General features: G+C 40.8%; 1 protein-coding gene across 1 annotated transcript; it reads left to right on the top strand.

Annotated features, from left to right (window-relative positions):
• Nucleotides 1-3,934: 3,934 nt before the first annotated feature.
• trhrb (thyrotropin-releasing hormone receptor b) lies at nucleotides 3,935-9,603 on the top strand. The gene is made up of 2 exons (XM_079571001.1): nucleotides 3,935-5,194; nucleotides 8,801-9,603. Exons 1-2 carry the CDS (start codon nucleotides 4,388-4,390, stop codon nucleotides 9,224-9,226), a joined length of 1,233 nt encoding a protein of 410 aa, XP_079427127.1. The 5' UTR covers nucleotides 3,935-4,387; the 3' UTR covers nucleotides 9,227-9,603.
• Nucleotides 9,604-20,305: the final 10,702 nt, after the last annotated feature.

The raw sequence follows: 20,305 nt of genomic DNA on the forward strand, positions 1-20,305 counted from the left end.
GTACATGAGTTGAACTTTATGATTGTGTGTTTATTCATGATTCTAGGTCAAGATCAAGGTCAGCTTTATTTCTATAGCACATTGAAAGGTGCCCAAAGTGCTTCACATAGAATAGAAAACAATAAAATCTAGAATACAATCCCTCTTGGTCGTCCTTCAGTGTTATTTTCCCCACAAATCACAACTTTTACAACATAGTCTTATGGGGCAAAAAGGTTTAGGGCCTTTAATGTGCCTTGGCTCCAAAGCGATGAAATAATACCGTTGTTACTGTAGATAAAATAATAGATTTCTAGAGTAAACTATAGGAAGGGTATGCAAGAAGCAAAAGGGCTCATTTGTTTTTAAGAGCGTCAACATGAAGTCATGTTTGTAGTTTTGGGTGATGTGCACTCAGAATGGCTCACACTGATCATTGTTGCGTAAGGATCCCTGTCCACCTGTTACTGACGCCTGACGGACGGACGGACGGACGCAGAAAACACAAAGACTGAAATAGTGTGGCTTTGGCTCGCAGTGAGAGCCTCGCGATGTGCACAGTTGGTGTGGAGGAGCCTTCCCACCTCCACACTGAAACAAACTGGTTTTCTCACGCTTTTCAAACTGGACTGGGGACTGGCTTCATACCCGACATTATGTAAGAATATGCAAAAAGAATGTGTTGGTCTCATGTACGCTGACAAAACCTGAGTGCATCATCGTAGGTATGACAAATTTCTTTTCTTTTTCTTTTACCACAACAGTGCCCTCAAGAAATATTGGCTCCTCTGGTAGATATACAAAACAGATTTTATTCAGATTTTATTTAAACAGATTTTATTGCCATTTGCACAAGTACAAAACAAGCACATTGGAATTCTTGTGTGTTTATCTGGAGTAAAAAATAACAAGACATTAAACAGTATAATAAATGACATATCTAAAGGCGCAGTAGGTGCAGCATAAAGTGTCGCCTGCTGAATAATTGAATGGTTCATTATCTATCATTTTTAGTGAGCCATAACGTATTTCCCTCTTTAATTAATCCTGTGCCACCACTTGGACTGGCCCCCGCGAGCTGCAGTTAGTAGAGTCCACAGAGGGTTGCCATAGAGAGGCTTGAGATAGTGACCCTCTCGGCTGCCTTGATGATTAGCTGAAGTGCATCTCTATCAACCAGCGCGGTGCTGCTGTACCACAGAGAGATGGCACTGCTGAGAACACTTCACACCAGTGCCCTACAGGCCTGGAACAAACGGCACCAACACAGTGGAGATCCGAGCCCACACTCCAGTTCAAATGACTCAAAGTGAGCATAATATTTCAAATTAAGTTAAGATTTAGTCAGGCTATTGACCTAGACTTCTTGTTCTGAGGTGTTTTTGACTCGATTCAGTTGTACTTTCTTATTTCAAGCGAGATTACCCTAAAACCAGTCTGAAATGATCTCAAACAACCAAAGTGTTTTTGATCCGGGGGGGGGGGGGGGGGGGGGGGGGTTGATTAAGGAAGAAAGAAAGGGCAGTTTTGTGGGGCATGAGTCATGATTGGGGCTCAGACCCTGGCAGAAGATTGAATTAACAATATGAAATATATGGTAATGATGATTGCTTGACAAAGTCTTCCTCCCAGAGTTTAGACACTGGTGGTGGGGGGGCGGAGGAGTCACAGCACAGCTGGGAAACGGCCGAGCGATGGACGAGGATGCTTAAGAAGGGGATCCTGGGCGATGAATGGCTGAAGCAGGAATGTGCAGCTGCGGAGACTTGCTGTCGCAAAGGTGCGGCTCGAGATGGGGCTATGATTGGATGATTGGTTGATTGGTGAAGAGCTGCCGGCGATGAGGCAATGAATTCCAGGCTACATTTGTGCAGAAGAAATCTAAACCCATTCTTGAAATCCATTTTTTGTTGTGCAGCTGAGGTCCTGGGAGATGTATAGACCCAAGAGCCCTCTGTTCTCTCCCGGCAGAGCCTTTGAAGATGAGTGGCTTCAGAGAAGGAGCCCGTCTACCAAAGTCAATTAGAAAAATGTCTTCACTCTTTCAACTCAACAACTCAAAACAAGAAATATAACCACAAAGAATTGAGAAATAGATTTTTATTTTTGGAAATAATGTTACAATGCCACAATTATTGGCACCCAGTGAAAATAAACTGCATGAAATGTTTTCTCTCATATTCCTCTGGGTGCAAGGCTAGAACAAGATAAATGATCACTCCTGAAACACTTCTTGTTACCTGCTGCAGATGAGATCACACACTGGCTATATTCTCTATGAAATGTCACCCTCAAGCCGCAGCATAGTCAGGAAAGTTAGAAATGAGTTAGGCCCTCCATCTTTAACAGTTCGTAAAATTAGAAATTAGGTTTATCTTTAGAGCTGACCCACCTTATTATCACCCATGTTTGACGCTATTATTACAGGTGTGGACAATTTACCCATAAAATAGACAGTTATCTGCTTAGATGGCTCTTCTTTTCTTTTTTTTTAAGTAATGAAAGTATTTTATTTGCATTCTTCTCTTTTCATGTAATTTAGAAGTTATTATATGTTTAATGGGTTGATTTAGTCTGCTTTCTTGCCACTCTGTTGGAAAGGTTTGGGATTCTGGCCCAGTCGCTACAATCACTCACTCTGAGGTCCAACATTACGATGCTGTTGCTTCAGAAATGTTTCCTTTTTAGTTTAATTCATTGCAGACAATTATCCTTCCAGCAGTAGCTTTCATCACTTTCTTTTGAAGTCAAATCATCAAGAGCCGAGAACATTTTGATTCTCTTTATTTCACGTTTTCACTCGATCTGCCACAACTTCACATCAGCGTCTTTGATACATCCGCCTTGACAGTAAACAGATAACTGCCCATTGATGATTGTACAGTATATTCTCTAGCTTTGCTGTAAATTAGCACAGGTTTAGCTCATGAAACCCTCATACTGAAAGGCGGCAGCTGCGTCTGTGCCTCTGTGTTCACGTCAATGGTGTTAATGATGTGCCCGTGATGTTCCCAGCTCGATATCCACTGGGCCTTGTATGACAGCTCCATTCATTTGTCATTAAGGACTTTTGTGAAGGTCTCAATGCACGGAGATGTACAGACACTGCGCTCTATTATGTATGACAAAGGATTAAAGAGGAATTATTGATTTTACTCGAGGTGTGGGCTCAAAAAGTCTCTCAGATCAAAGTTCAAAGGATGACAGTTCTGTTTCTCTATGAGGGCTTAATGTAGCACTTACATGATGTGGCCTATTTACTATTATGTACTGTCCTGTCACGATAGCTGTGGCATAATCAATTTTATTTTAATGAATGTAATGGAAAGCCGAAAAATGTTTAAAAACCCACTAGTGCATTTTTTTTAGTGTAAAACAAATACTTAAAGGGGCTAGATGCAAGTTGGCCATTTTATACTCACTGCTGCCACCTCAGGTCATGCGTGTAACTGCACCTTCTATATTAAGCTCGCACATGAGGCAATTGGAAACTTTTTAAGTGACAGTGCAGGATTTTAGAGGCAGTTGTGGTGAACAGATCTGGGCTCATTCTACACATTAGGACATGGCTGGAACATAGGGGGAGGAAAATACATGATTTTAACATGTTTAAGCTCCATGTAGTCCCTTTAAAACAAACTTTTTATATATTAACTTGGTTTAAAAAACAAACAAACTCTGCCCTAAATTAGAAGATGCAACAACTTTATACTTTTGTTTATTAAAGTTTGATATATTAAGGCAGGAAAATATCGCTATAAATGATTGATTCTAAAGATATGATATTTTTTAAGATACTTGACAAAGAGGTTTCGTAAAGATGTTTGTTGGTTTAAACATTTTTTCAGTGTGTGTGTGTCATATGATCATTTCGATGTGGAAGAAAGTCCAACTTATTACCATTGTCGGATTTAGATTTAGTCATACAAAAAACAGGAAATAAACTACATTCAAATGCGTCACGGGCTGCTATACGCATCACCAGCGTCTCCAAGGGCACGGTATAATCGTAAACCCTTTGTGCAGGGATCAAGCCACAAAAGAAGAACGCCTCTCGAGACATAGTTATAAAAACACCGGCTGAGAAGGAAGCTTCGTGGTAGCAGTTCATATTTGGTGATTGACGGGTCTTATGAGTGGACTGACGGGGGGTCTGTGGGTCGGAAATGTCAGGATGGGCTTTATCCGTCCGCATGCGTAATGAGCGCTCTGTGCCAAAAGCGGGGCTCAAAACCGACGCGCCATCTGTCCATCGGCCACTCTGACCGCGCTCCGCTCTTTACGCGCATCACCACGGCCAAAGCAACAGGCGCATCACCGGGACACGGACACTTTTCTTCAATGGGGACAGTGTGATTGTTAAGCTAGATTTGAGATCGTAGAGAAGTCCCCCCGCGCGCGCGTAAAGATGGAAAACTCATCCACAGAAGTGAACCAGACTTTGGGCAAATGGACCGACTACAGCATTCAGTACAAAGTGGTCAGCACTTTTCTCCTCTTCCTCATCTGCGCTCTGGGGATGGTCGGGAACGTGATGGTGATCCTGGTTGTGTTGACCACGAAGCACATGCGGACCCCCACGAACTGTTACCTGGTCAGTTTGGCCGTGGCCGATCTCATGGTGCTCATAGCGGCCGGTCTGCCCACCATCGCCGACAGCATCTTCACCTCGTGGGTCTTCGGACACTACGGCTGCCTGTGCATCACTTACTTCCAGTACCTTGGCATCAACGCGTCCTCGTGCTCCATCACCGCGTTCACGATAGAGAGATACATCGCCATCTGTCACCCGATCAAAGCCCAGTTTTTGTGCACGCTCTCCCGGGCTAAAAAGATTATTGTGTCCGTGTGGGTTTTCACGTCCCTCTACTGCGTAATGTGGTTCTACCTGTCAGACGTGCAGGAGCTGGTCTACGACAACACCATCATTAAAATGTGCGGCTACCGAGTGCACAGGAAGTTTTATTTGCCGATTTACTTCTTCGACTTCGGCGTCTTCTTCGTGCTGCCTTTGATGCTCTCCGCGGTGCTGTACGGCCTCATCGCCAGGATCCTGTTCCTGAACCCCCTGCCGTCGGACCCCAAAGACAAGAAGAAGAAGAAAAAGAAGAACGACCACAGCAGCAGCAGCAGCAACAACAACCACGCGGCCAAAAACAACACGAGCTGCAAGAACTCGCGCCACTCCAGCTCCACCGCAACCTCCCGCAGACAGGTGGGTGGCACCGGGCCAGAGCTGCGCGGCGCACTGCGGTCTGTGCCAAACGGACCACTGCGGTAAAGCGCTTCTCTGGGCACAAAGGGTAGCATTGTGACCCTTTGCTGCTGTAGTTTCATTCAATAGGAACGGCTCGGTTTGATGAGAAAACAAACAAAGGCTAAAAGTAGGTGGTTTACAGTTTGAGGAGTAGATTTTTCCATTTGCATCAACTTGTTGCTTTACACATGCTCGGACTTCAGCTAAGTTATGAAAGATTGAAGTCTATCATTTGTTTTTTGACACAGTTCGGAACTTAAGGGTTTTGTTTAGAATGAAAATGATGTAAATGCCTCTTTAAGACGGATCGTAGAAGATGCGTAACAGCTACAAAAACTGTCTTTCATTCACACTTAAATGAAGTACAATCAAAGCCATAGAGGCATTATCAAAGGAACTCAGCCCATAAGTTTGGCTAAAGCTAAATGTTTTGCAGTGGTGGAAAAGTATCGATTATTCGTTTCATGTATTCATTGATTTGAATTTGAATGCATGTTAATGAACAGACAATACTGCTGTAAATATGCCGGATTTAGAGCTAATTACTGCTCCACATAAGATCACAAGATAGATGATATGACTCACAGAAAGTGAACACTTGATTGTGTATATGAACAGCCATCACACAATGAAGAGCATATTTATGCAGGCCTATAGTGGAAATCTTCCTATAGACTCATCTCGTCGTAACCATTGGAAACAAAACTTATCTCCACAGAGACCAGATTTGACAGTGACAATATGGCCGCCTTTGATTTATGTAACTTCCACCCTCTGTTGTTCGGTTGCAGCTGTTTCCAAGAGCAGCCTCATCTCATTCTTTATTTATTTATTTCATTTTTTGGTCGCCACAAGATACTTCAGATGGTTCCCGGACAAGAGACATCATTGTTCTCTCAGATAAGCCTCGTCTGAACGCTGTGCCTGGCTGGACTGATAGCTCTTTGCACGCCATTAAAACCCATCATTAAATGTTGATATCGGGAGTTGAAAGGGTGCAGTTTGTGAAAAAAAAAAACTCTGGCATTAACAGATCAAGGTGGTCTTATGCTTTTTTTATTAGCTCGCTTATTACCAGCAATTCATTCAGCGTCTGGAATAGGGGTCAAAACCTCAATATATTACACACGAGGAATTAACATTAAAAAGTAATTGGGTCAGAGAGGGTAACGAGATGGTAGACTTCGTGCCGATCCCAAAGAAGAGAGTTGTGTCTTTGGGGGTGTGCATGACGGCAAAGCAGTATCACTGAAGAGAGGAAAAAACAACCCCATTCGGGCAGGGTTCAAATGTGAAATACTGTGTAAATCAGTGGTTTACAGTCTTTTTCATGTTGCGTAACCCAAACTCTGAAATGAATAACTTATCTGCAAAGTATCTACCTCCCTGCTGAGTGTAAGTGTACCCCCAGAGGTCCCCATACCCCTGGTTGGGAAACACAGGTGTAACCGATCGAGTCACTACCATGATGTTAGAATAGAGGTGGACCATGGCTTTCACTTCACTATTTGCAACACCATGGTTCACCCTGTGGCACCTATTCACCTTATTCTGCCCCGCCCACTTTTGCCTCTTTTTGCACTTCCATTGTATTGACACTTCCGGTAGAACACGAAGTCCATTCATTAAGTTAAGTGGATTTATTTGTGTAAAATGTCCAATGTTCATTTGCACCAACAAGTCAACGCTGCACTGTTTCTCTGCGCAGCCTAAAAACAGCTTTGTGTTCATGTAGTAACTGATTTTCTCTTGACGTCTCCGGCCCTATGTAAACTAATATGAGTGAAGGAGTGGGCACAATAGACTCTGCGCATCACTTCAAATAATAACAACGCCGCCCAAGAAGTGACTTCCTGTTTCGGTCCAGCACGCCAAAATAAAAGCACCATCTTATTCTTTAGTTCAGCAGTTCATCAGTTCAACTTTCTTTCTCCCTAACTATTAACAAAACAATTAAATGTGTGTATTTAATTATATTCTCGTAATGTTACAAGTACCTGCTGAACTAATCAATGAGACGAGCTGTGTGCTTTTATTTTGGCGAGCTGGATCGAAACAGGAAGTCACTTTTTGGGTGGCGTTGTTATGATTTGAAGTTATGCACAAAGTCCGCCCCAGGGTAGCAAAACAATAGTAGCTCACTACAACGGAGTGTAGAGTGAATGAGTAAGGACTTGGCAAGTGTGTTTGTACAGCATTATGTCCAAAACAACTCAAGCGACACTCAGAAAATACAATAAAGACACCAGAGATACAATAAAAAGCAGTAAAATCAAATCAATGGATACAAACAATTTCATAAAACAGTGGTTCTACAAGAAATTAGTCGATACAGGCTTGCAAAGCACAATAAGCCATTAATGGATCAGGCTACTCTTGCTTTAGACACAAAAATGAAGTTTGTGCTCTACAAACTTGAAAACAGCTCGTCTAGAATCAGAATCAGATTATTGTTTTTGTTGCCGTTGTTGGTGAACAACGATGGAACATGAAACATAAAACATATCACTTAGATAAACAATAAACTATAAAAACTTTAAAAGGTTACAGATGTAGGAGGAGGAGACTATCCATCCACTCAATATGGCCTCATTCATATATGAACTTTATACACATTTGAGAATCAAATTACCCCATTAAGGCGAGACACTGCAGGTGAATATTGCATTTTTTTTAATTTACAGACATCAATTTCAAACTTTTTCTGTAAATTACTGGCATAAATGTGAGGAAAAAAATATTATATTATATTTTCATATAAAAACAAGGTGTTTTATATCTGAAGATGCCCAAAATGTACCATCTTTTCGGCGACCAAATCTGAATAACGGATTGAGCTACATTCAAATTTATGGTTTAATTTTAATGATAAATGAGTTGCCAAGACTTTTTCAGAGGGGATTTCGGATATCTTGTTTTTTAGTGGAAAACTCTGTAAAATTTTAATTTCACTTCATTTTTTGACAATAAATCAGGCTAGGAACTAGATATTACAAAATCCCTCTGAAAAAATCTTCAAAATATAATATAATATATAAAATGTGTAACACTTTAGGACTATACTGACGTGGAGAGAGTGTCGCCACAATGAGAGAAAAATGCATTTTGAGGAAAAGGCTCTTGAAATGACGTTTTCTTATATAAATCTATGGTTAAACATTGAATAAGTGCAATATTTAAACATGTTATTGTGATGATGAAGTATTTTTTGTTTCCAGGTCAAAGCTTTTAGGGTCAGAGACCAATTTGGCCCAAAACCTGAATGCTGAAAAAAATTAGTAGAGTGTCCCTTTTAATTTGGCTCCTTTGCTGTATTCAGTGTTTGTGCTACATTTTATGGGATGAAAGAGGCGCATCTGTAGCATATTATGAGCGCTCGTAAACCCGGAATCAGCACCAAAAGCAAATAGCAAGGTGCAGGTTTATATAGAAACATTATCAGACCTTTTTGCCCACTGAAAGCTGTGAAACGTGCTCATGAATCATCACAACACGCTTCATTTTTGGTTGGGTTTGGAAGTGGGAAAAATGTAACCACAATCTTCTCTGACCCCCCTTCTGTAGGTGACCAAGATGCTGGCGGTGGTGGTCATCTTATTCGCGTTGCTCTGGATGCCCTACCGCACCCTGGTGGTGGTCAACTCCTTCCTGGACCAGGCCTATCTGGACAACTGGTTCCTGCTCTTCTGCCGCATCTGCATCTACCTCAACAGCGCCATCAACCCGGTCATCTACAACGCCATGTCGCAGAAGTTTCGCGCCGCTTTCCGGAAGATCTGCGGCTGCGGGCAGAAGGGCTCGGACAAACCGGCCGCCTACAGCGTCGCCCTCACCTACAGCGCCGTCAAGGACACGTCGATGGTGGAGAGCACGGATCCCTACACGACGGAACTGGAGGAGATCACGGTGACCGACGAACTGCTCGCCGATCAGAAAATCATGTTCCCAGACACTTGTATTTACGGTAGGGACGACTTCGATAACGCCTAGGAGTCGATTGAGGCCTTGAGAGAGGTTTTAAACAGAAATACGCCCGCACTGATTGCCGATTGACATTTTGCCCGGACAACCACAAGTAAACAGTTATTGTCATCGATGTGGAAAGGCAAACATGGAGCTCAACCCTAAAGATCTCAGCCAATATTGGTCAAGCAATCAGAGGGAATGTGACTGGCTGGATTTGATGGCTTAACCTTTATAAATAGAGGGGAAATGGACAGCTTTAAGTGGCTGGAGCAAACAGCCAGGCCATAAGCTGCTTTGTGGGGTCAACTTGACAAACGCGCCTGAACCTTTGCATTACATTGTGTGAAGAGTCATTGTATTTGAAGCACAGACCTTTCGACGGTAAACATAGAGCGACCAGAGCTGAACTCATCCTCCTGTTCAGGGGAAAATGCTCTACATGTAGAGTCCAATTAATCAAACCAACTGGATTGTCTTGAGTTGACATGCAAGACAGATCGACCTTTTTGAGCTCTTACCCCTGTTGAAACATTGTTCTCTCATAAAAAGCTTACCTGGAGTAGTGTTGCACTTCATGCTGCTTGATCCTGTTGAGTCATAGAAAGAATCCAAGTGTTTTCCACCTTTTCATAGTGGACACATCCTGCATATGGGGCTTCAAATAGACTTAAGTACATTATTACAGGTGCCTCAGCATTGGTATGTTATGTAAGAACGCTGTAAGAATGAAGTAATAACAATGAAATACATGCAGTAAAGCTGGTGAAGACTTTGACTGGGGCTTCTCCTACTGGCAGCTGTTGGAATAATTTCAAATTAACCTTTTTTTTGGATTTATGGTGTGGTTTACAGCTTCAGCAAACCACACAATGAATCTCTTTGAGCAGAACTTCCGAGAACTGATATAATGTTGGATTATGGGCTTTAAAAATGTGAAGTACAGAACTAAGTGCCGACACCGTAGAAGAAGAAACAGCTAAATGAAACAGGATTAACCCGAGGATTACTCAAAACTGCGTGAATGTTGTGAAATACTACTCCAGGTGTGAGGGAACAATGTTAGAACATGGTTTAAAGCTTTTTAAAAAAAAAGAGGCGATTTTGCATGATGTCTCTTTTAAAACCCATTAGTAAATGAATGCTAATGGAGTAATGGGCACCATGTTTTGTTTGCACACAACAGAGTGAAAATGAAACCTCACACACTGTTTTTAGCATGTTTAGTTCCCCCTTGCTGCCAGCAGAGGGGCTCCAACCAAACTCTGAGACCAACACAGCCTTGGATCATAAAGTTTAGCTTATAGGATCTAAAATATCACTCCTGAAGTGCCCAAAAGCAGGTAGTTCACTTTAATGCAGTTTGTCCATCTGAGTTTGGAACTGGCAACACAAACACACATTAGTAGCCGCTGATCCCCTGCAGCTAGAGGAGGCGTGTTCTGCCATTTCACTATTTATGCAGTGGCTCAAAATACAGTCAAGGATCTGGGATTGAAAGCCTAATTCAGATGCATTTCAGAACAAGTCTTACAGCAGGAATTATAATATCACATGGACTGTTTTGTTGATTCCAAAGCGATTACTATTGCGTCCCATTGTAAAAAAAGAAAAAAGAAAAGATGAACAGACTTGCACCAGAAATACGACTTCTTGAAATATACTTTATCACAGGTTTATGACTTCAGATGACAAAGTGGTGCTCACAGCTTTGCCCGTATAGCGCGGGCTATTACATATACTGACGTCTTGAATGTACATAGTTAAATCTAAGGGTGCAATCTTTAAGCTTTTGGAGCCTGCATGTATAAATGAACTGCAGTCTGTGGCTTTGAGTGTCTTAAAGTGACTCACCGTTTGAACCTTCAGTGATAAATGAAAGAGAAAAAAAAACTATATTTTTACTGAACGACTACACCTCCAGCGAGAGCGAGATGGACTCGGCCAGAGCAAGAAAATTAATTAGAAACACATCTTGGCAACAGCGAAAGCACCTGTAAAAGAAAGCCGGTCGTTTGGGTGACCTGCAGACGGCGCCATTTGGGAAAAGAGGTTGATTTACTGAGGCACTCTTTGAATTGATGTTGTAGCCAATGCTTTATGCCATCTAGTTAACAAAATTGACATGCAACAAGTGTCACAGAGTCAAAACAGATAAAAGCACACAATGCAGGTCAGTGAATTATGGAAGTAAATCAACATCAACCACCAAATGAGGGAATATGACTAATGGTGAAACATACGATGAATAGAGCATTAGTTACTCTCGTCTGTACAGTATCTTTGATCTCGTTGTACATAGGGCCACAGGGTCGGTGTTTCCAACTCTCTCTCCGTGCTGTGCTGAGTAAATGTAACCTGCCGTGGCTTTACCTTCTTTAGTGGAAAAGTTTGTTTACAACGTTGTTTACACTGGAGACCGTATGATTAGCCCGTCACATCCGTTAATTTTTACGAAGGATAGATACAGTCGGCGTCTCTGGAATCGCCCATATATGGTCATGTTTGAAAACAGTTAAGGGGGAAAACAAATCGGAGAAAAACTAAACTTTCTCTAATTATTCAAAAAACATGTTAACAAATGCTGAATTATGAATATAGTTTTCTACTACATAAAGATACAAAGACATGGGGAGGAGCAAAGTGGTTCAACAGCCCATAAATACATGAATAACGGAGAATGCTAACACGATGCTTCATGTTAGCATCGTGCTAATGCTAATGGTTAGCTAGCGCTTGCTACGACTGCCTTTTTTTCACTTCTACTGACAATCTGCTGTGAAAAAATATCCATCCGATTTACACTTTACCAATGATTCTGTTTTCCCCCTTGACGAAGCCCCGCCCCCTTCTATGACAAGATGCCGTCTGTATCTATACATTATGAAGCCTAAATGGATTATTTAATGCTATGTTTAAAGTTGTACAAATTGCTCGTCTTGTAAGTGTTGTAAAAGCTCATATTTATTGCCTTCGTTCGGGAATCATTTTTAAACAGATCTTGACTGTGCATTAGCTTGTTTTGCATTGGTTCTATTTTTAATTGTGTGTTGTCTGTGCAAATCTGGTTTAAATAAAGTTATTTCTTCAGACGTTTGTTTGTTTTATTGTGCCAATTAAAAGCAAGAGTCATTGAGATTAAAGCCACATGTCAGAGTTTGAGCCTCACTTTATTCTCCAAGATGCACTTTTAAAGCATTTCCCCCAAAAATATATCTGTAAATTTCAAGTAAAGCAATGTTAAGGTTTGTTTAATAAAAGCAGACTGTAACTTCAAGGTGAGTGAAGTGTCTGGCTGTTCAAGCTGTTTTCTGAGCTGTGTTTTCACCCTCCTGATCCTGTGAGGCGGGACAACTGTTACCAACTAAAATAAACTAAAAATGTAAGCCATCGCTGACCTGATAAGTGAAGCTCACCCACTCCTGTTGTTTGCTGCGACCTCAGTGACCAACAAACCCTCAGCAAACTCTGATAATTGCTGCTCATTAAACCCTGACGAACAATAGAAGTGATAGAACAGAATGAAAAGGCACAAACTCACTTTCGCACACTTCACTTCTACTTGTTTTGCAAAACTAATTTATTATTATTGTCTTTTTTTTGTTTGTTATCTATTTATTTTACATACTGGGTGCAAAATAATGTTTGGTTAAAGAGACGACACATTTTTACCGTCATGGCCGTTCTTCAGAGTCCAAAGGATTATTTTATCTTATCTTATCTTATGTGATGAAAAATGTAAACTTTTGTCACATGTTGACTACCTGGGTTGATCACACAACATCCACACACAATGAAAACATCACGACTTTTTACAAGTTACTACTTTTACAATATACTTTCATGGGGTATAAAGAATGTTGTCCTACAAAAATGAAAATAAAATGTCAAGTATAGATCCTTTAAGTAGAGTAGTAGTAGTAGTAGTAGTAGTAGTAGTAGTAGCAGTAGCAGTAGTAGTAGTAGTAGTAGTAGTAGTAGTAGTAGTAGTAGCAGTAGTAGTAGTAGTAGTGAGCCAATTAATTGCTCAAGACAGATACAAAAGTACTTGTAATAAATTCTGCTAGAGTATGTGTGAGCACTGAGTAACTGTTCAAATGTAAAAGTCTGATTTGTGGTTCAATAGTGACATGAATTATAAGAAACTGAAATTGAAATTATGTGAAAATCCAAAGAAAATGCCATAAAATATACATGTACAGTACATTTCTAAAAAAAATCCAAGACTATTCACATCATATTCTCACTGAAGGAATTAATTTATGAATTAATACATTGAACACACGTGAAAACATTGTTTAAACAAAAAGGGATAGATAGAAAAACCCGTTAAAAAAACGGGGCTAGATGCAAGTTAGCCATTTTCTTTACTCACTACTGCCACCTCAGGTCATGCATATAACTGCAGCTTCTCTATTAAGCTTGTGCATGACAGCAATTCGGACCCGAATTAACACCTTTTTGAGTGACTCTGTGTATAGTCCCTTTAAAGAAACAGGCCACCATTTTTACCTATGGAGATATGTTCTTGCCTGTGCCTAGACGAGTTGATGTGTACCTGTCTGGTCTTTGTGCGTGCCCTCAGTCACGCAAAACGACCAAAGATGTTGATAGCATTTGGCCTCTTCCAGTATATTCCTATAGCTCCAAACGGGGTGAAGCTAGAAGCGACCACGCTCTTCCACGGGCACAAAGACCAGACAGGTACGTATCAACTCAAGCTCAGGTAAGAACATATCTCAGAATGTAAAAACGGTGGCCTGTTCCTTTAAGACGTAAAAATCTCGTAGAAAAAGGTGCTTTACGTGGGTTACAATGACAGACAGACAGAAAAAAAGTAACACATGGTTGTTGTGTCCATTACACTTCACTGACCTCACCTGTCTGTGTATGAGGGTGTGGTGGTCATCACTAACTTACCACCACCAAGTATGGAGTGAATGAATAAGGATTACAGTGTAGAGCAGGGGTCCTCAGACTTTTTTCTCTGGGAGCCACATTATTGTTCCTGACTTTGATGGGGGGCCGGACCGGGTTGGCTATAACATAGGATTGCATGACTCAGATCAAAATGCCTCTTTGTGAAGTAGAGATGACTCGCCTGCACAGTCGTCCCCACGACTAAATCCACAAGATCAACACTTGATTCAGGCACATATTTGCTTCACTGTAGTGGTTTGCAAAAATAGTAATCAAGTCTTCACACTTTGTTTTAATTTCCATTTATTTGTATTTTCAAATAAAACATCATTATGTAATGTGACAAAAGTAATAACTTCTTACACTTGTGCTTTACAAGCCTGTGTCACAAGTTTCTCAAAGTACTGTCGTCGTTATTCATTCTCTCCACACTCTGTGGTGGTAAGCTTCATTTACCACATGGCTATAATGTGTTTATATTCTGATCTCTTATGTCAGTGCCCTCTGCTGGACACCTGTGGAATTATTTTTTATCTATTCAAATTGCCCCCTAGTGGCTGGAATGAGTAAACTGGTTATTTAGTTAAAATATCCTAACTCCGCACAGGAATGGGCTAGAGACTTACTTTTTTTTTTTTGCATACTCAGGGATTTGTGCTCTACAAGTCGGGATTAAATCACCTCGCGGGCCGGATCTGGCCCGCGGGCCGTAGTTTGAGGACCCCTAGTGTAGAGCTTTGAGAGTCAACAAAGGCTTGGAAACAGTGCTTAATTTGTAAATTAGTAGTTTCAGGAACACTTTTGTTCTGATGTGATGGATTCGAGGACCAGGCCAAAACAGTTGCCGGAACACTCTTATTAAACGCCAATATATCAGATCAAATACTTGCCGCATCCTCCTAAATAGTTCCCGCGATCCTTAACCCTGAAAAACTGAAAGGTGGGGGAACAAATTAATCACTGCTTGTAAACTTCCGTTACACCGGTAATTACTTTAAAAAGTTACTCAAGAGTGAATGTTTGCAAGTCATAGGAGAATTTTAACATCAAAGTTGTATCAATCATAACATTTTATTTTCTCTTTGGTTTCGTCTGGACACAAATCTCTCTGAACATTAAAGCTGACACATATTGATTACTAGACTTTCTTTTTGTATTGGTTGTTCAAGTTCAAACATGCTCCAGTTGTTGCAGAACATTTGAACTCACTCAGGCAGAAAAATATTGACTGGCTCACACACAGCGTCGTAAAATAGTGCCATTACGAACATGAAGCCCAGGGACGGTACATTTAAAATCATTAAACGCACATTTCCACATCTGCTCCGGCTCCGCAGCCCGGACACGGAACACGATCAATAGTTTCGTATTTACGTTTCAAGACACAGTTTCCTTAATATAGCCCTGCGGTGTTCAGTCATTCGTGGATATGGTCATTGTGCTATAGTAGCCCCGAGATCATAACAGTCAGTTAAATCCAGGCGGCGACTTGTTTCAGCTCAGGCACGAATGAACAGGTGCCGCATATTATTACATCCATCTTCAAAATCTATTACTGCTCCAAGGCTGATGAGGGAATGTTATAGCCAAAGCCTCAAGTGCTTGTTATTTCAATGGAGGCTTTGAGAGCGGCCTCTGTTCAGAAGAGTGTAATCACACGTGCTCGAGATCAGGGTCAACGTGAAGGATTTGGTCGTGACGAGAAAAAAATGTTCTAAAGTTTTCTGAAGGATTCTCTTTATGGACAATCGATTGGTTGTTTTCAGGTTCTACAGTGGGAGGAAACAGTATGAACCCTTTGGAATTTCTCACATTTCTGCATAAATTGGTCCCAAAATGTGGTCTGATCTTTATTTAAATGTGTCTGCTTAAACTACTTCCACCCAAATAATTACATGTTCTCTTATTTTTATTGGCCATAACATGTAAACATTCACAGGACAGCGTGGAATAAGTAAGTACACCTTCTGGCTGAGGATAGTCCAAGAACTAATAAGACAAATTTATGCTGACACTTAGAGTCAGGTGTGAGCCAACCTGAAGTACAGTCACTGAGGTGTAGCTAAAAGCTGCCCTTGCCTACAAAAAAAACACACCAGTTAAGAATTGTCTGTTGTTGAGAAGCATTGTCTCTAAAGAGCTCTCTGAAGACCCACGATCAAGAATTATTGATTTGTATAAAGCTGGAAAAGGTTATATTCATCAATCCATCCACGGTTAGAAAAACTGTTGTTGGAGGGTTTAAAAAAAAGAGAGATTAAACAAGACTGTGCTTCTTGTAATATAATTGAAGTGTAAGTTGACACTGTTGTAGTGTTTGCATATATGTTTACTGAGTACATCTCGCGGTGTCGTCAAGCATATAAAGGAGCATGTACCTCATTGTAATTTCTACAATAGGTCTCAATAAAAATATTTAAAAAAAAAAAGAAAAGAAGAACTGTCAATAAATGGAGACAGCCTTCACGGTTGCTTCCAAGGAGTGGCCGTCCTGTAAAGATAATCGACGGCACATTAAGTTAAGAAAGAACCCTAGAGTGTCAGCTATGAGAAAATGTGAGAAATTCCAAAGGGTTCACATACTTTTTTCCTCAATCAATGAAAGTTTATTTATATAGCACTTTACAACAACACCGGGAAGACCAAAGAGTAAATTGTTACATCCTAAACACAAATCATTGCGTTGAAGAGATGAATCTGGATTTAAAAAGGGGCAGGTCTGACTGAGGGGCAGCTATTCCACAGTTTAGGCACTGAAACCCTAAAGAAACAATCACAACACAGTTTGTACCGGGACCTGGGCACATCCAGAACCATTTGATTGGAGGACCGGGGAGCTCGGCTGGGGCGATGTACGGTCAAAATCTCAGTGGAGCGAGACCATGAAGTGCTTCAAAAACATCCAAATCAATCTGGAAACGAGTGCAGGGAGGAGAGGACGGGACTGATGTGTCTGGATGAACAGGTGAAAAGACATCTTGAACTAACTGTAACCGGTGGAGTGAAGGCTGTGGGAGGCCAGAGAAGAGAGCGTTGTAGTAGCCCAACCGAAAACTAAACACATGAGTCGCCTTCTCCAGGTCTTGGCGCGAGAGAAAGGCCTTCACCTTGGTCAAAAGGCACAGCTGGAAAAAGCTGGCTTTGACAACAGCATTTATTTGTTGTTTGGTCAAAGACAACTCCTGGGTTCCTGAATGCATCAAGGACCGGGCCCTTGACCCTGGACTGAATCTGAGGGACATCCCTGGAGTCAAAAATAACAAACTCAGATTTTGATGTATTTTAATGTCCAAAAGGCAGCTCTGGAGGGAGTCAAGAGTAGAGGCTAGGGAAAACCGGTAAATAGACATTATTTTGAGATGTGGTACAGGTTTGGACACAGAGGAAAGCATATTAAGACTATTTAACACAATAACACCATATTTGTTGATTAGTAGCCATCATCCACTTTCAGTTTCAAAAAGATAGAGATGATCCAAACATATCATCCTCAAAACATCGGAGAGCTGATCGGTTATTAGCTGCTTTGGATTATTATAATCATTTCTCCCACTTTGGTCATTAAACATCTCGTATACGGAGCGACCTGTAACAAGGCTGTCCGTTAGCGTATGACCAAGCACTATATAAATAAAGCCCTTTCCATTATGTTGACAAAAGAGACTGAAGAGACACCAAGACATGAGCCCTTATTACAAAAGCACAGTTTGGCACAGTTTAGTTTGTAACTGTCTAAACCAGGGTTGCCGAAAGCCACCCTCAGATCAATTTTTGGTGGCCCTCAGGCTTCTTGCTGAATATACACATCGCCAGAGATGGTACATTTTACAAGAAATTTCATAATTCTACACAATTATAAACTAAAAAAAACATAGATTTTATTGGGAAAGAGCTGGTTTTAAGGTTCCAAGCATAAATAAGGTTGACATCTGTGGCCCTCCACACCATATACACAATGTGGCCCTCAGTGAAAATGTTTGGACACAGGTCTAGACCAGGGCGAGGGCTTTTCGTGTTACTGCTCCTGAGATTGTAGCAGAGAAGTAAATATCTTTGACTTAGTTGAAGATATTTCGCTTCAGAAGCTTCTTCTCGCTCTTGCTGACATTTGACAATTAAATCTCTACTTTGACAGATATTCCCGGAAGACCGAGAGCCTACACAAACAAAGATGAGATTGCGGTTTCGATTTAATTTTGATCCATTTTACCGTCCGAACCAGCGGGTCAACGGGAGAGGATTATCTCCCTGTCTGCTTCATAAATATCATCTTATTCTTGTAGAGCCCTTTGAGAAAATAATCTCACAGAAAATGTCACATATAGTTTACAGGCTGAGGGATAATGAGCAGATGAGCTGTGTTTGTTGGAGGTTTATGAAGAAAACAGAGTGAATCATCGCCGGTTCAAACAGAGGAGCCTTCTGCTGTTTATCTGAACAACTGCCCAACAAACGGGTCCAGTCTAAATAACATCACTGTGCTCAGCCTGTCCAGTCCCAGATCCCACACTCTGCAGCTCTCAAGACAAACACCTGAGCCTTGGAATTTTATAAATGAACTAACCTTGTGGGGAAAAGTTAAACAAATACTTAAACAGAAGGTGTTTTTCAGATTCAGCACTAAAAATCTTGTAAGGAGCTAAAATGACTTGAGTAGGAATTTTTACTTTTGCTTTTTGCATGTATTTGGTAATAATCTCAAACACATCTTTATCACTGTCTCACTCATTGTTGGTTTAGAAAATTGATTCTCGTGCGATTTCCCCTGAACAAATAAATAATAGGCCGTGCGGCTCGTGTGGCTGTAGTGAAGCCTTGGCGAGTGTTTTACTCTGCGTTGAGAGGATTAAGCTGAGCAAGAGATCGAGAGGTAAGAAAAGAATTTCCTGGACCTGATGAGAAGCTTTTTAGGAGCTGTTGCCGCGCAGCCAAGAACAGACACTAGTGAAGGTTCAAAGATTACTCAAAGATGTGTGAGTGGGTCGAAACACAGCTCCAGTTATGTTTTAATGAAAGAACAACATTGTACCAGGATAAAAAGCCCTAAGAAGTCGATTTTGTCCCCCTTTTTTTACCCCCTTTTAACAAGGCGAGGATGATAATAACGGCCTACACTTGTATTGTGCTTTACAACCTTGAGTTGACAAGTTTCTCACAGTGCTACTCATTATTTAATGATGCTGTGAAATAATTTGACTTAAGTAAAAAGTAGTGAGCCAAATACTCAAGTAAAAGTTGAAAAATAATAATAATGATGCTTCAGTTCTGTGAGTACTCAGTAAACAGTTTGAGCGTAAAAGTCAGATTTATGTTTCAGCTGTGACAAAATTAATGAGAAGCAAAACTTGAAATTATATATTTTTATGATGATAAAAATATGTTAAAGGGACTATACTGTTCACCACAACTGCCTTTACAATCCTGCACTGTCACTCAAAAAGGTGTTAATTGATATAGAGACTGCATATATAAGACCAGAGGTGGCAGTAGTGAGCATAAAATGACTTGAATCTAGCCCCTTTAAATATATATTTCTGAAGAAAATGAAGAACTTTATTTGTATAGCGCCTTTCACAAACATAGTCACAAAACGCTTTACATGAGACAATTATACACGAAACACAAACTTAATATATTCAAGGTCGACATGAAGATTTTGTAACTTTAAAATGTACTCACAGTGGCACAAGTAACATTTAAACTGCAAAACATTGTCAAAATCTGCTTTAAAATCATTGTAGTTTAACACAAAGACCTACAGTCTCTATGGAGGAGCAGACACTAAAGAAGATAAATGTATCTTGGGTCCGCCTCTCCATGCTCTGTCCTCAGAGTTTTCGCTTACGTCTTCGGGGGTTGTTTTTATGGACTTTTTCAGAAAAGTAGTCGTTTCTACAACTCTTTTGTCCCATCTGCCACTGAACTGTTAAATTCTGAAGGGAGCGAGTTTATTAAGTAACATAGACCTTTTTGAAACGTGTCCTATTTCTATTGTTATGGACGATTGCTCACATGAACTGTCTGAACTGTAGGAAGTGACTGTTTGTGATGTGTTGTAAAGTAAGAGTAAAGATACTTCATTACATAAAGTAGAAGCAAAAAGTACTACTCTAATAAGTACAGTTTCTTCACATGAGCAGCAAAATTACCCGCCTCCGTTATTCACTCCAAACTCGTAGCAATCCA

This window comes from Gobius niger (genome assembly GCF_951799975.1).
Source record: "Gobius niger genome assembly, chromosome: 14".
NCBI classification, from domain to species: domain Eukaryota; kingdom Metazoa; phylum Chordata; class Actinopteri; order Gobiiformes; family Gobiidae; genus Gobius; species Gobius niger.

What these genes read in the sequence shown, in the direction of transcription:
- trhrb (XM_079571001.1), top strand. Translation starts at nt 4,388, where the DNA reads ATGGAAAACTCATCCACAGAAGTGAACCAGACTTTGGGCAAATGGACC. An exon ending in CCGCAACCTCCCGCAGACAG is followed by an intron (nt 5,195 to 8,800) that starts GTGGGTGGCACC and finishes CCCCTTCTGTAG; the next exon opens with GTGACCAAGATGCTGGCGGT.